General features: G+C 33.8%; 1 protein-coding gene across 1 annotated transcript; it reads right to left on the bottom strand.

Moving 5' to 3' along the window:
* Positions 1–8,421: 8,421 nt before the first annotated feature.
* LOC145097808 (uncharacterized) lies at positions 8,422–12,845 on the bottom strand. Its single transcript, XM_079035447.1, has 3 exons — positions 12,249–12,845; positions 11,907–12,176; positions 8,422–8,607 (listed from the first exon to the last, which is right to left on the bottom strand). The coding sequence occupies exons 1-3, from the start codon at positions 12,843–12,845 to the stop codon at positions 8,422–8,424; spliced, it is 1,053 nt and encodes a 350-aa protein (XP_078891573.1).
* Positions 12,846–14,001: the final 1,156 nt, after the last annotated feature.

Below are 14,001 nucleotides of genomic sequence, written 5' to 3'. Positions count from 1 at the left end.
GTTGGTGTGTGATGAAAGATGGTATGAGTGAACCTTGGCAGCTATTGTCTTAGTGCCTAATAAAGAACCATGGTAGCTATTGTCTTAGTGCCTAACAAAGAACCTTGGTAGCTATGGATTTAGTACCGTATAGATAAACCTTGGCGACTATGGAGTTAGCGCCTATTGTATAAACCTTTGTGACTATGGAGTTAGCGCCTATTGTATAAACCTTGGTGACTACGGAGTTAGCGCCTACTGTTAAGTAAACCTTGGTGACTATGGAGTTAGTGCCTATTTGATAAACCTTGGTGGCTATGGAGTTAGCGCTTATTGTATAAACCTTGGTGACTATGGAGTTAGCGCCTATTGTATAAACCTTGGTGACTATGGAGTTAGCGCCTATTGTATAAACCTTGGTGACTATGGAGTTAGCGCCTATTGAGTAAACCCTGGCGACGATGTGACTTCGTGCCTATACCTCAGGTCAATCCTTAAGAATGAAGGATAGATGATTCTTAGGGTAGATCCTTAAGATAAATGGAGATAATGGGGGATGGGTAATTGGGTTGATTGTTTGATGATTAAATATAATAATTATATTATTGTGGGTTGAAAACCCTATATGCTCACCAGGTTCCCAAGCCTGACCTACTCAGTTTTCTTTGCATTACAGGTAATGGCACAAGAGTATAAGTTGGTGGACTTGTCGAGAGATTTTGGATTATAGATCAGTAGTTATAAATAACTGTTGTAAGGTCTATTTTATACTGTTTATGCTTTTGGTCTGTATCGAAACATGACATCTCGAGGTTTTATTACTTAATAAAAATACATTCTCTTTGAGAAATGTTTTGATAAATGGTTATCACATTTTGTTTTTGGGACAAATTCCGTAACTATTTTCTTTAAAAGATAGCTCCGATTTTATAAAACAAAGCATAAACGAATCGGTCTTTTTTGGCCGTGAAATTGGGGATGTCACACTATTTCAGTCGAACTCTACTTTAATCGGGAAAACTCATCCGATTCGCCGAGTTGTTTGAACAACTCGTCGAGTCTAAGGCAATCTTCATCGGACTCGCCGAGTTGCTCATCCAACTCGTCGTGTCCACGGCTATCTTCATATGACTCGCCGAGTCATCCTCGAGACTCGTTGAGTCCATTCAGTCCTTTTTCCATACAGACCTGATTTGAGCCATGCAGCGGCTCCAAATCATAGATCCAAGCTTCTAGGGCATGCTTATCACGTAAAGTTGCAAACTTTACGTGCATGCATGGCTTTAAAGGCTTCAAATGCCAGATCTAAGCTCTTAATTGGGTTCCAAGCTCAAGAGGGACCTCAATCATGACCCTAACTAAAACTTTACACTTCTAGAATGCAATAAAGGTCCAGATCTGAAGTTTCAATCCAAAGGAGAGTCTATATCTCAAGTTTTGAATCATAAGAGGTTCCAAAGAAGGCATGTCAAGCATAAAGGAGGTTTTAATGGAGGAATGCACAAGGTCATAACTTCATTACCTGAATGAGAAACAGATGGAAGCTAACTCCTGGATCTCCCTTCTGTGTTATGGACCTTCTTTCCTTCTTTCTCTTCCCAAAGCTTCCAAGCTAGCACAAACACACTCAAATTAACAATGGGGGCTAGGGTTTACAGGGGAAATGTTCTGAGAGGGATAGAGGCGAGGTTGGGGGCGCATAAGTGTGTTTAAATAGGGTGCAAAACCTAAAAATTAGGGCTTCATCCAGTCAGACGGACTCGCCAAGTCCCAGCATATAGACTCGTCGAGTAGCCAGCTCAAAACGTGCGATCATCCCGTCTCTACTCAACGATTCGGGCTACAGGCTCATCGAGTACCCCTTAAGAAATGAAAATACTTTATTTGAATTACATACCAGAAATGGGGCGTTACAACAAGAGATACGCATGATCAGGTGGCACCCGAATCAAAAAGAACTAAAGCTAGAACATCGTTTACTAGGAATGTCCCTACACAAATATATATATATATATATATATATATATATATATATATATATATAATCATTAAAACAATATATGAAATAAGGAGATGACACATACTAGTAACCACATATGGTGTTACATGAGCCTCCTTGGCTGTCAGATGGAAAGATCGACTTCTCATAACTGGCACCTCTGTCTTTCCCTGGCGGTCATCAGTGATCCTCAATGTAGATGGATCGGGTGTTGAAACCGCTCCTCCTACCATTGACCTTCTTGTGGCCCTTCTTATTACAATAGAAGAAAATCAGATCAGATACCGAGATAGTAGGGCAATCCATGCTAAAGTGATCGGTCTTCCATACTTGTAGCTGCCAGAATCACCCATCCTGCAAACCCCATCATGCGTCTTGCCACAAAAACCCTGACCATGTTGGCCCCTTGATCGAGAAACAAATCCCTTGGGCTTGTTCTGTGAGCCCTATGATACCTGAGCATAAACCATCTTCCTTTTCCTCACAGTCTCCACATTAGTCTCCCATTCACGGGCCTTCGCTATCATAATTTATTAATCATATAATAAATTAATAAATCAGTCTCTCTCTCTCCAAAAAAATCAATCCAGTCAATTATTAGGCTTGAGGGAAACCCAAAAGGACTTTGCTAATAATTGAAGATTATACTAATTTAGTTATTGGCTTATACACCTAATCCAACAGTCTCCCACTTAGATAAGTATAAAACTAAATTATTAGTATAACTCTAAATTAAACAGTAAAGGTTGCTTTCCAAAGCAACTGCCGAACTCTGATCTGATCATATGTTTTTCCTTTAGATAAGTGATCAAATATTCCTCCGTTCTTCTAGATATCATATGAATATGAGACATGGATTGAAACCAATCTGATTGTCCAAAACCTTGTTTCTCGATTTCTTGATTTACGACAACTGAATTCAGACTGCTAATTGAACACATCAATTTAGTTCGGGCACGGCCAAACACTTCAGATGTCGACATCAAATCATCGAGGGGCCCAAAGATATTGCTTTTCCCGTTAAGACAAAAGGAATAAATAAACTTTGACTCATATGCATGTATCCTTTACTCACCAAATCACACATGACACTACATTTTATAACACCAAGTTATTGATGCTGATATTGCCATATTTATATCTATTTTTAGGCAATATTTAAGTACATTCTTATTAATAAGTTGGTAATTTGTTTAGAATAATGGTACTTATGGGCTTAAATGTTATTTGCAGCCAAAAAGAAGACATTTTGAAGAAACGGGACTAAAAGCGTTAAAGAAAGAAACTTTGGGAATTAAAAGATTAAAGGAAAAGAAAATTTGGAAAAAGCGTCTTCACGTCGTGAGAACTGGAGGATTCACGACGTGAGTATAAGTTCTAGAAGATATGTATGCGGGTGAAGGAATCCTTGATGGGCACGGTTATCTGGAACTCACGACGTGAATATCTTATTATTCACGACGTGAAATTTATAAAAATCAGCAACTATATAAACCCTTGACCATTACAAATAAGAGGGACTTTTGGCTAGAGAAAGGGGTTCCAGAAGGTGATTTTGAACAGAAGAAAAGTCCTGGAAAGAGGTTTTCAACACCAAAAGAGTGAAGGTCCATAATTTAGTTTACTTAATTGTTACCTCGGAACATGTTTCATATTACTTTGATTTGTGTTAGGGTGTTAGTTGCTATTATGAGCAGCCGAATCTAGCTACTCTTGTTTAGCTAGATGAAGCTTCCAACTTATGAATAGCTTAATCTTTATGGATTTATTTATTTGGTGAATTGCTTGTGTTGGATTTATAGTTACCTAGCATGCTTGTGTTTGTTTCTCTAGTTGCTTGATTTCATGTTCTGTGTAGCCTAGTGACCATTAACTGCATGAACTTGTTTACCTAATGATTTAGTGAACATTGAATTGTTAGAGCTAGGATTGACCAATCTTAGTTAGTAACTAGAGTAAATAAACTTAGCTGTGCTAGAGAGCGTGGATTGTGACTATAATTGTGTTTACATAATAAATCTTACATAGCATATTCATATTCATAATTGGTTCTATGTTTAATTGTGTGTGACCATACATAGTTTGACATGAATTAATTAATTATTGGTAAAGTTAGAACTAAATTACTAATACAATTAAAACCAACTTGATAATCCATAATTATTAGCTAGCCATAAGGACGAAGTGGATTCGAACTAGACAATAGTGTTTTTACTTATTGATTGAATTTGAGTTAAGTTTGTTTGATCTTGTAAAATCAGATAAAACCCTTTCTAAACTTGTTAATAATTAGGTTAATTTGATAGCAAGTAGATTAATTAGTAACACCGTTCCCTGTGATCGACACCCAACTTACCCAAGCTATATTGTAATCTGACTAGGTACACTGCCTATAAGTGCATAGTTAGTTTAAGTTTGTTAGGTTATAAATATTAAAATTAGTGGGTACTTTCGTGCACATCAGATGCATTTTCGCAATACCAATGTACAAATGACTTGTAAATTACAACACATATATCTCGGTTTTAAAAATATAAGGTATTATCATCTCAGAATTACTCGTGATAAAATCCAAGAAGTAATTCTCTGAGCGTGGGTTTATCCAATACTCAAAATCTTCATTTTCTAAGTACTCATGAATATTGTGGTAACCATTTCAATGTCTAATCTCCATAGACAATATACAATTCAATTCATGACAATCTTATTTCACGACTTACTTCCAAAAGTATGAGCGACTGTGGAATTTTGAATAATCAAATTATTCAGGAACTAAAACATGCAAAATGAAATACAATAATAAACTAATTAACTATTGTCTCAAAACTATTGAATATAAATAAAAATCTTTAATCACCATAATAATTAAGACTTTATTCATTGTATAATGTTTCAAGTAATCAACTAACCATTTGAATTAAGCATTAGTCATGCCATGTTATGAACATGCATACTATGCCTTTCTATGGTCTTTCCTTTATGAACAGATCAATTGGACATTATTCCAATGATGCTTATTTCATAATTCCAAATTCTTGTCACTACTAGAATGTATTGGAATTCCAAACTTACATGCATAGACCTTCTGTGATGTCGAGGCTTCAAAGTCATAGAGACTGAGCCAGCGATATTACAGAATGTTCCATTGGAACTTTGTTACTAGAAACAATTCTATGATAATGAAGGTTCGGATTCAAGGTACACTCCTTGAACACTTCTCTTACATTAAAGTTTCCAACTCAAATTTAGATTTTATAATCAAATCCCATTATGGAAACATTTCCACATTCCCATATGGCCATCAATTCTGATCAAGAATCATCTCAATCCAGAATCATGTCACCATGGTCCATCCAAATTAATACCATACTTCCAACTGTCCACAAGCAACCAATCTTTAGTAAACCTCATAATGTTCCTGACAGTTGTTTAACAATTCTAGTCACACAAAATTTCTCATCCTTTTCCTCTCATTTCTCAAGGCATTTGGAAAAAATCAGAATAAGTGAATATTACAACATATGTTAGCGATCCTATATCTGAAGCACATGGGACTCGATTCATTATACCTTATATCTGTTCGATCTCTTGCTATAATATTTTCATATATAAAATTTCCTATGTTGAACCATTTCAACATGATATTCACATGTCTATGACCAATTTCTATTAAAATATACGATCTAATCCTTTAGATTTGAAACAAAGTATGAGTGCCCTCTCCCTTAGCTCTACTATAGTAAAACAATTCCTAAACTTTGCAATTTGCAAATTGAAAAACTTTGTTCCCAACGAACAGTATTGTCAACATGCATTACTAGCGTAACAGTTATGCTCCCACTAGCTTTGACATGTATCCAAAAATCAACTGGATTTCTAGAAATCAATACCCTTGACTTTCTTACTAAAGTACAAATTTATGTTACACGATGCTTCGATAAATCTCCAACTAGACTTCTTAATATTATACACATTCATTAGATAGCATATGTGTGTGTTTAAACCCTTTCATAACTTATAACTATAAGTCTTTGAAAGTTCAAACAATTCCTTGCCATTTCTCACAATTTGAAATATGAAGAGGGATTTCGTAATCATATTGTTAATTCGAGAATGCAGTTAATACAAACAATATCCATACTGATCTTTATTAGATCCTTTAAAATCTACTAGCAAAATTGTTTCCTCATAATCATTCTCATGAATTATAGTACAACCTTTGCCACCTAGATTTTATTATACATACGTTTCCATCCATGTGAATCTATCATTTACAACATACAATCATAAGATAAGGTTTGGGAAAAAAACATATTCAAATTTAGCTTTCCTTCATGGACTAAACTTCGCAATTCTGAAAATCTTCCCCTCTAGTAGCTCAAGGCCTACCAATGTTTCCATGTTGTTAGCAACTTACCATATTGATTATTAGATTTTCACTGACCAACATGCCTTTTGCTTTTGCAGTTAAATGAAAAACATTGAACTCACAAGCATTGCCAACTCAACTAGAAGTGCACAAAGATAAGAATTTGTCAACCAAACATGATAGGTTATTAACCTCAGATCGCATGTTAGTGATAACTAAAAGGTTCATTTTTTATTGACTCCCACTAACTTCTTGACATATAAGTTTTCTCCCAAGGCACATTCCTTAAATAGCTAAAAAAATATTCAAATGTTCGTGTGGATTCTCGATAAGAAAAAACACTTCATAGAATAGGTCACATTTTATCCTTTGTTTTAACGAAAAAATATCACAACTTCAATTCTATATGTGCTTGAGTAAGAACAACACTTTTACTCCACATATTTCGAGGTGTTTTCAACCTTCTTAGTTTGAAATGAGTTTCAAAATATGATTTGTAGTTACTAGAGCATGGCTCTAAAACTTGATTGGAAACGAAGTATGACTCATTTCTTGATTGAACTATTTTTCAACAAAATCTGATTCCTACTCTTATTCATACAATTGCACTAAGATGTTTTTCGAGGATCAAATGTGATATAGTTCACAAACATTAAGATGATCGTAAAACGTGATGCTAAAGTACTTTCATTTCCTTTCACATATTGGAGAAACTTTTATCTTTCTGACTAATAGACTCTTCTATTCGTTCTGCTATTCTTTGAAAACCTTTTCAACAGTAGTAGAATTTTGTTCAATCTTATGAACAAGACATGTTTACTGAAACATCAGAAAAATCATGACGAATAGAGTTATCGTCATTTGTGGTGGATCTGGAGAGTCCATATCAATATGTACTAGATCCATTAGTCCCTCACTTGACTCACATAAACATGTGATCAATGAATTAGTCATAATCTTCTAATGACCAAGATTCTCATACACCACGCAATTCGAATTGCATGACTTCAAGTTTCTGTCCAATTGAATTTGGTGATGAGAATTCCTTTTCACTTGGTTAATTATGACAATACCAGAGGCAATATAATAAGAATCAAATCCACATTTAATATTGCTAATATTAGAAACGTAACCAACACTTTCATAAATTCATTTGCAAGGAAATATAAAATATGGTAACAAGATAAACCAAAATTTCACTTTTATTGAAAATAAACGAAAAATTAAAAATTTTCATTACAACTCATAAAATGAAAGCTATGTTTGTAGACATCTCCTAACAGTGATAACAATCAATTAAATTATCCTAACTCCTTAGTAGTAGCTCCAAATTCTGATCATCGAACCATGTGACCAAAGTCCATTTCTCATGATCAAATTTAGCTCATATTTCTCAAGCTTCCTTCTTTATCTTAACCCCTTTAATACTATCAAAATGTGATCATCACATCATGTATTAAGAGTCTAAACAAGAACCTATAAAATAATGGATTCAGATAATGGATGTACCTAAAGTAGAGTCACGCAACTTGACTTTACTATCTCTAAGATCTTTCAGGTATTTTGGGCAGCTTTGTTTCCAATGTCCCTTCATTTGGTAGTAAAACAAATGGACTCTTTGGGGTCAACATATGGAACGATCCCAAAACTAGCCATTTCTCTTTACCATATGATCCAACAGTTTGATCTTGGACAACCCCTTTCCATTGTGAAGAGAAATCTTTTCTAGACCACCATTGTCACCATTGTCAATGTCCATGGAAACCTTGGAATTAGACCCAATAAGCATCCCTACTTTAGATGTGTTCTTAAACATTTTTGCTTCAGCAACAATCAACATTTGAGTTAGATCAATTAGGGTCATGTCGATATATCTCATATAAAAGTTCTCAATGAACTGATCATATGTCTTTCGAAGCGAAAGAATAACCAAATCAATGACTCGCTTCTTTGGGAAAACGACACCCATTTTATCCAACTTGTCAATGTACGATTTCTGTTCAGAACATTCATACACACAAGGTTTTCATCTTGATGTTTGTATGCCAATATGGCTCGAGTAGTTTCCTATCTTTCAACTCAAGGAAAATGCGATGTTGGGAAGTGGAAGAGTTGAAGAAGCATGATGTCCATCTCCACTAATTCCCGAAGAAGAGAAAACATTTTCACCTTGATTAGAAAGTGGAAGATCATCTTCAGAATGAAGAGGAAAACCATTTCCAAAGGAACGAGGAAGACCATTATTGTCTTGACTTGACATCTATAATGGGAGAAAAGAGAATTCAAGTTAGTTTATTTTAATCGTTAATTATTAAACCATAACTTTAAATTAAGGCTAGGATCCATATTTTTTATTTGAACTTTGAAGAGGGATGTCGTAATCAAATTCGAATCTATTTTAGATAGGTAAGGCTTTTTTCCAATTTCAACCTTATGAAACTCCTAGAACTTTTAAGATTCATTGAATCTTATCAATGACATGTTTAATCTCATATTATACTCTCACTTTTATGACTGGGATGCCGAGGATCACAAACGAGATGTGAATAACCATGAAAACTTGTTTGGCAACGTCGATGTCATTTATCATCTCACATTGATGTGTCGGTTAACCATACACACTCCATCAACAATGATAATTCTCTATATGCTCATCATATCTCTTTATAGCTACTATTAGTGTTTCAGTTAACCATACATGCTCCACTAACACATATAAAGCATGATGTGTGTTTTGATGGATTAGCATAGTTTTCACATTTTTTCTAAAGTAACTAAGAGTGAGATTTTAAATATAGTTTAGTTACTTTGTATCATTATACTTATTAATGAGATTATGTCTTATCAAATCCATTTGGCTAACGACCCTCGACCACATATGAGAGCCGTGGGTGAGAGTAGACACTTATTCAACGACCATTTTATAGGCCGCTTCCTTATACCCACTTTATAGAATGGTTTCGTGAATGAGGCGTACTAGTGAGTTGATTGACTTGTCTTATACATATATTATTTTAATCTTTTAATTATATATAGTATAAGGTGTATTTTAAAACTTTTCTAAAATACTAGGTTTAAGTTTACTTTTTGAAATTAATATAACATTAATTTAATTTAAAAATAAACCAATTTTGATTTAATCTTTATCTTTTAACTAAACAGTTAATTAATTTAATTAAATCAATATGGGTCAAACAATTATTTACAATTAAACAATTAGTAAAAATAATTCAATTTAATCCTTATCCTAAGCCTTCTATTTTTCGAAAAAGGGTTGCGGTTTACTAGGTTTTAATTTTTCAATATCTAAAACTCTTAAAATAACAAAGAAAGAAACGAGGCAAACTCTAGAAGGGATCCTTAAATCTCGAAATTTAGGCAATGGGGCTAAGGTTTCAAAAATCCTTGAAAATTTCGAAAATACTAGGGTGGAGACTAGGGCTTCAAGAACCCTATGGAATTTTCGAAATTTGTCTCCTTGGGGTTTAGTTTCTATAAGCCCTAATTTTTCTCTATTCAACTTTGTGCAAGATCAATGAGAACAATGGCTCTGATACCACTGATGAGTTTTATATGTTACAAAGAAAATCTATTTTTGGCGAAAAAAAAATAAACCCTAAGTTTGCATACACCCTAAAGGATCTATGTTCTCACTATGATTTGCAAACAACTATTGAACATCAAAAACCCTACAGTGTACAATGCTATTTTCAAAAATACTAAAGGTTATTAGAAAATACTTACCTTATTTTTATTGTAGTAAATGAACAATGATTCCTTCTTGATCTAGCTTTAGAAAGCAAGCACCAGAAGTATCGTGCCTCTAATGGGTCACACCCAAACCCTAGTAAATTGGAGGCTAAAGAGGAGAGAGGATAAGGAAGGAGAATTTCGATTCTTGCTTTTGTGGAAAGGGATAGACAAAAAATATGACCCTTATGAGGGTTTATATAGGTGACTAAGGGAACTAGGATAAGACAGGTTTCCTTAGATAAGCTTTATCCCCTTTCTTGCTCCTTAAGGACTCCTAGGCTTCCTTAATGCCCAAGGAATTCCAGTTCCATTAATCTATTCTAGAATACCTCCCCCATCTAGGTAGGTTCTAGAATTGCTCAATGTTCAACTTTTGAACATTATCACATTTAGTCCTTCCACTTTTAATTAATCCAATTAATCCCATAATTAATTTCAATTAACTTGTGATTAATTTTTAATTAAACAATACTATTTCTAATTAATATATTATTCTCATAATATGTTAATAAATTATTTATGTTGATTTCAAATTAGTTTATTAATCATATAATAAATTAACAAATTAGTCTCTCTCTCCAAATAACAATCCAATCAACTACTAGGTTTGAGGACAACCCAAAAGGACTTTGCTAATAATCCAAGATTATACTAATTTAGTTATTAGATTAGACACCTAATCCAATATTTCATTTCTCACACATCCTCTCTCGTTTCTCTCTCTCTCTCTCTCTGGTCCAATTTTTGGGTATTTCCTTCAAGGATTTGAGGTATCCTGACTTACCCAAGCTCTAGGCATCTAGGCTCAACTAATTGAATTACTCGGTATCTAAGTTCTACTAGTGCAAATCTTGGTTTTTGCTAGAAACTCTCTGTAAGTTAACCTATACTTACTAGGATTTTAAGTGTAATTTGTATTTATATTCATGGTCGTTATTATGATTGTGTAAATTAGATTTATCAGTAATTCCAGTCATAATGTTGATTGATCTATTTACGGGAGAGGTGACTAGAATGGCCATGTTGGCTTGGTTGTTGGATTTCAATAAGGCTATATGTCGAAATGGTCCTGCCTCCCAACTATCCTGTCTAGTTGATCCTTATTTGATAGATCTCTTAGTATTCATTGGGATTAATGAAAGATCTATCCTTTTTTTACTAGATTCCTATAGGAACTAATAAGCTATAGTATTATAGGTTAATCCTCGTTGGTGTGTTGTTCGCCAGTTGAATTGTCCGATTAGCTGTAAATCCTCTGAGAAATTGTCCAAGTGAGTTCTTCTCACTATATTGTATACTCTAGTATGTATCCTTTGTATGTTAGGATATAATTTCCTTATAGTATGCAATTAGGCAATTAGACTAGGATAGTTAGTTTCTTGTTATTTGGATTGTTGCTATATGTATATATAATGATTAAGGGCAGGGTCGGTTCTGAGGATTCAAATGCCCAGGACGAGGTGGATAAAAAAGGCCCTTAGGCTTTAACTTGTAACGAATTAAATTTCATAAACTAATTTTTTATTAAAATGATGATAAACTTTATAGCAATAAACAAAGCAAAATCATAATATTTTAATGAGTAGTTACATATCCTAACAGCTAACCGACGAGTTGTGAAGCTCTCCTAGCATTCTTGATTGCAAATTGGTTGATCAACTCTTCATAGTCTATACTCTCCAAGATTTCATTCTAGATAGATATCATTGCCAAACCGCTAAGTCTTTCTTGGGTCATCGTAGAGCATAAGTAAGATTTCATAAACTTCAATTTTGAAAAACTCCTTTCTGCAGATGCAACCGTTACTAGAATAGTCAACAATATTCTATATGCAATGTTTGCATTTGGGAAATAATCAAGTTCTTTCAAAAACTTCAAAACATTTATAGGGTTTCTAAATTCATTGGTTTCCAATGTCTCAAATAATTTCAACTCTGTAAAAAGTTCCTCGGCATCAATATCTGATCTTTCTTCAAACTTGAGTGCTTTTTCAAGATGATGGCAATACGACTTAAGATCTTTATCTTCAATTCCCCTCAAATTATGTGGAAATAAAAAACCAAATACTTTGTCATACTATTTGAATTGTTCAAATCTCGTCTCAAGAGAAGAAATAGCTTGATCAACAATGTATAAGAAATAACTGACTCTGAAATTCTCTTCAGGTGTAAATGAAACTTCTTCGCTAGTTGAACTCTCATCAAACATTTTTTTACTTTCAATCAAACGCTTTTGTGGAAATATCGGATCAATACTCATTTTAATAGCAATCTCCTTAGCTTCAACAGTCGCTTTTGAAAAACCAGTTTCTCTATAATCCTTGAAGTACCCAATTAATTTGTTTATTTTTGTAATAGCATTATCAAGATGCATATCCTTTGATTGTAACTTCTTACTTACAATATTCACATGGTTTAGTACTTCATACCAAATAACAGTTGATACCAAAAATTCAAAGTCACCAAGTTCTTTTTCTGCTAGTGAAGTTGCTTCACTTATAATTGCAACATCATTATCCTTTTCTCCAACTTGAACTAAAGTTTCCAGTACATCCACAAGTTGAAGTTTAATAGCCTTTACACTCTCAACCCGACTTTCCCAACGAGCTTGACACAGTGACTTAAGACTCCAAGCTTTAACACCGTCTTTCAAAATTTCCCACCTCTTAGTAGAATTTGCAAAGATAGTATAAATGTGTTGGATGAATCCAAAAAGTTTTTTTCCTTTAACACACTTGTTAGCCATATCACATAATGTTAGATTAAGAGAATGGCAACCACAAGGAGTGTAAAATGCTCTAGGATTTATATCTAAAAATCTCTTTTGCACTCCTTGGTGTTTCCTTTCATGTTTGCTCCATTATCATAGCCTTGACCACACATATCATCAATTTCAAGACCAAGAGACTCTAACTCCTCAAGTGTAATATCAAATAGTCATTATCCGGAGGTATCATCAACAATCAAAAAACCTAAAAGGGACTCCTCGATAGTAACAGAATTATATGATAATGTTAAAACCTCACTATTATAGTCATCTGTTATTGGTGACTTGAATCGGGAGTACAATCAAGTATGATTGAGTAGTACTTTGCTTCCTTTATCTTATTGATAAGTTATTTTTTAATTTCTTGAGCTAGAAAAGATATTAGTTCGTTTGGATTAAGTGGCCAAGATAATGCACATGAAGTCCATCACTTGTGATCCGTCGCACATGCTCTTTGATAACCGGGTCAAACTCTTTTAACATTTCAATAACCCCAAAAAATTTCCATTACCTATTAAATAAAATTAACAAATAAGAAGTGAAATCAGTCATAATAATTAACAAAAATGTATTTGGTAGAATTAGAACAAAAAAAATTACAATTTATAGTTACCTTTTGACTAAACTGCACAAATGGTCCCTGTGGTTTGCTCAAAATTGTCACTTTGGTCCAAAAAAGGTTTGGACTAGCACCAGAGGTCCAAAGTTTTCATTTTGTTGTTTGTTTGGTCCATTATGTTTTGGTTTTTTTTTTCAAAATGACGAATTTGCCCCTATTAATATGATTTTCTTTTTTTCTTATTTTTTTTCTGATTTTAAGATTAAAAAAATAAAAATAAATCTCTCTCACTCTCTTATTTATTTTTCCGATTTTTAGATTAAAAGAAATAAAAAATAAAAATAAAAATAAATCTCTCTCTCTCTCTTTCTCTCTCTCTCTCTCTCTCCCTCTCTACACATCCCAAGAGCACAAACCACCATTATCTTCTTTAATCTCAGATCTTCAGATCACACCCTTTCTTGCCCGTGTCTTCATATTCTCTACAAACTTAATGAAACTAATTTCTCTTAGGATCTGCTCCTTTCTCTTTGTTTTGAGTTGGGTAAAAAAACCAAATTGGGTTCATCCAGAAAC

The sequence above is a fragment of the Lactuca serriola genome, chromosome 4 (genome assembly GCF_051521515.1).
Source record: "Lactuca serriola cultivar US96UC23 chromosome 4, Lser_US96UC23_V15, whole genome shotgun sequence".
NCBI classification, from domain to species: Eukaryota; Viridiplantae; Streptophyta; class Magnoliopsida; order Asterales; family Asteraceae; genus Lactuca; species Lactuca serriola.
The sequence above is the reverse complement of the archived record's forward strand: the minus strand, read 5'-3'. Positions and strand labels throughout refer to the sequence as shown.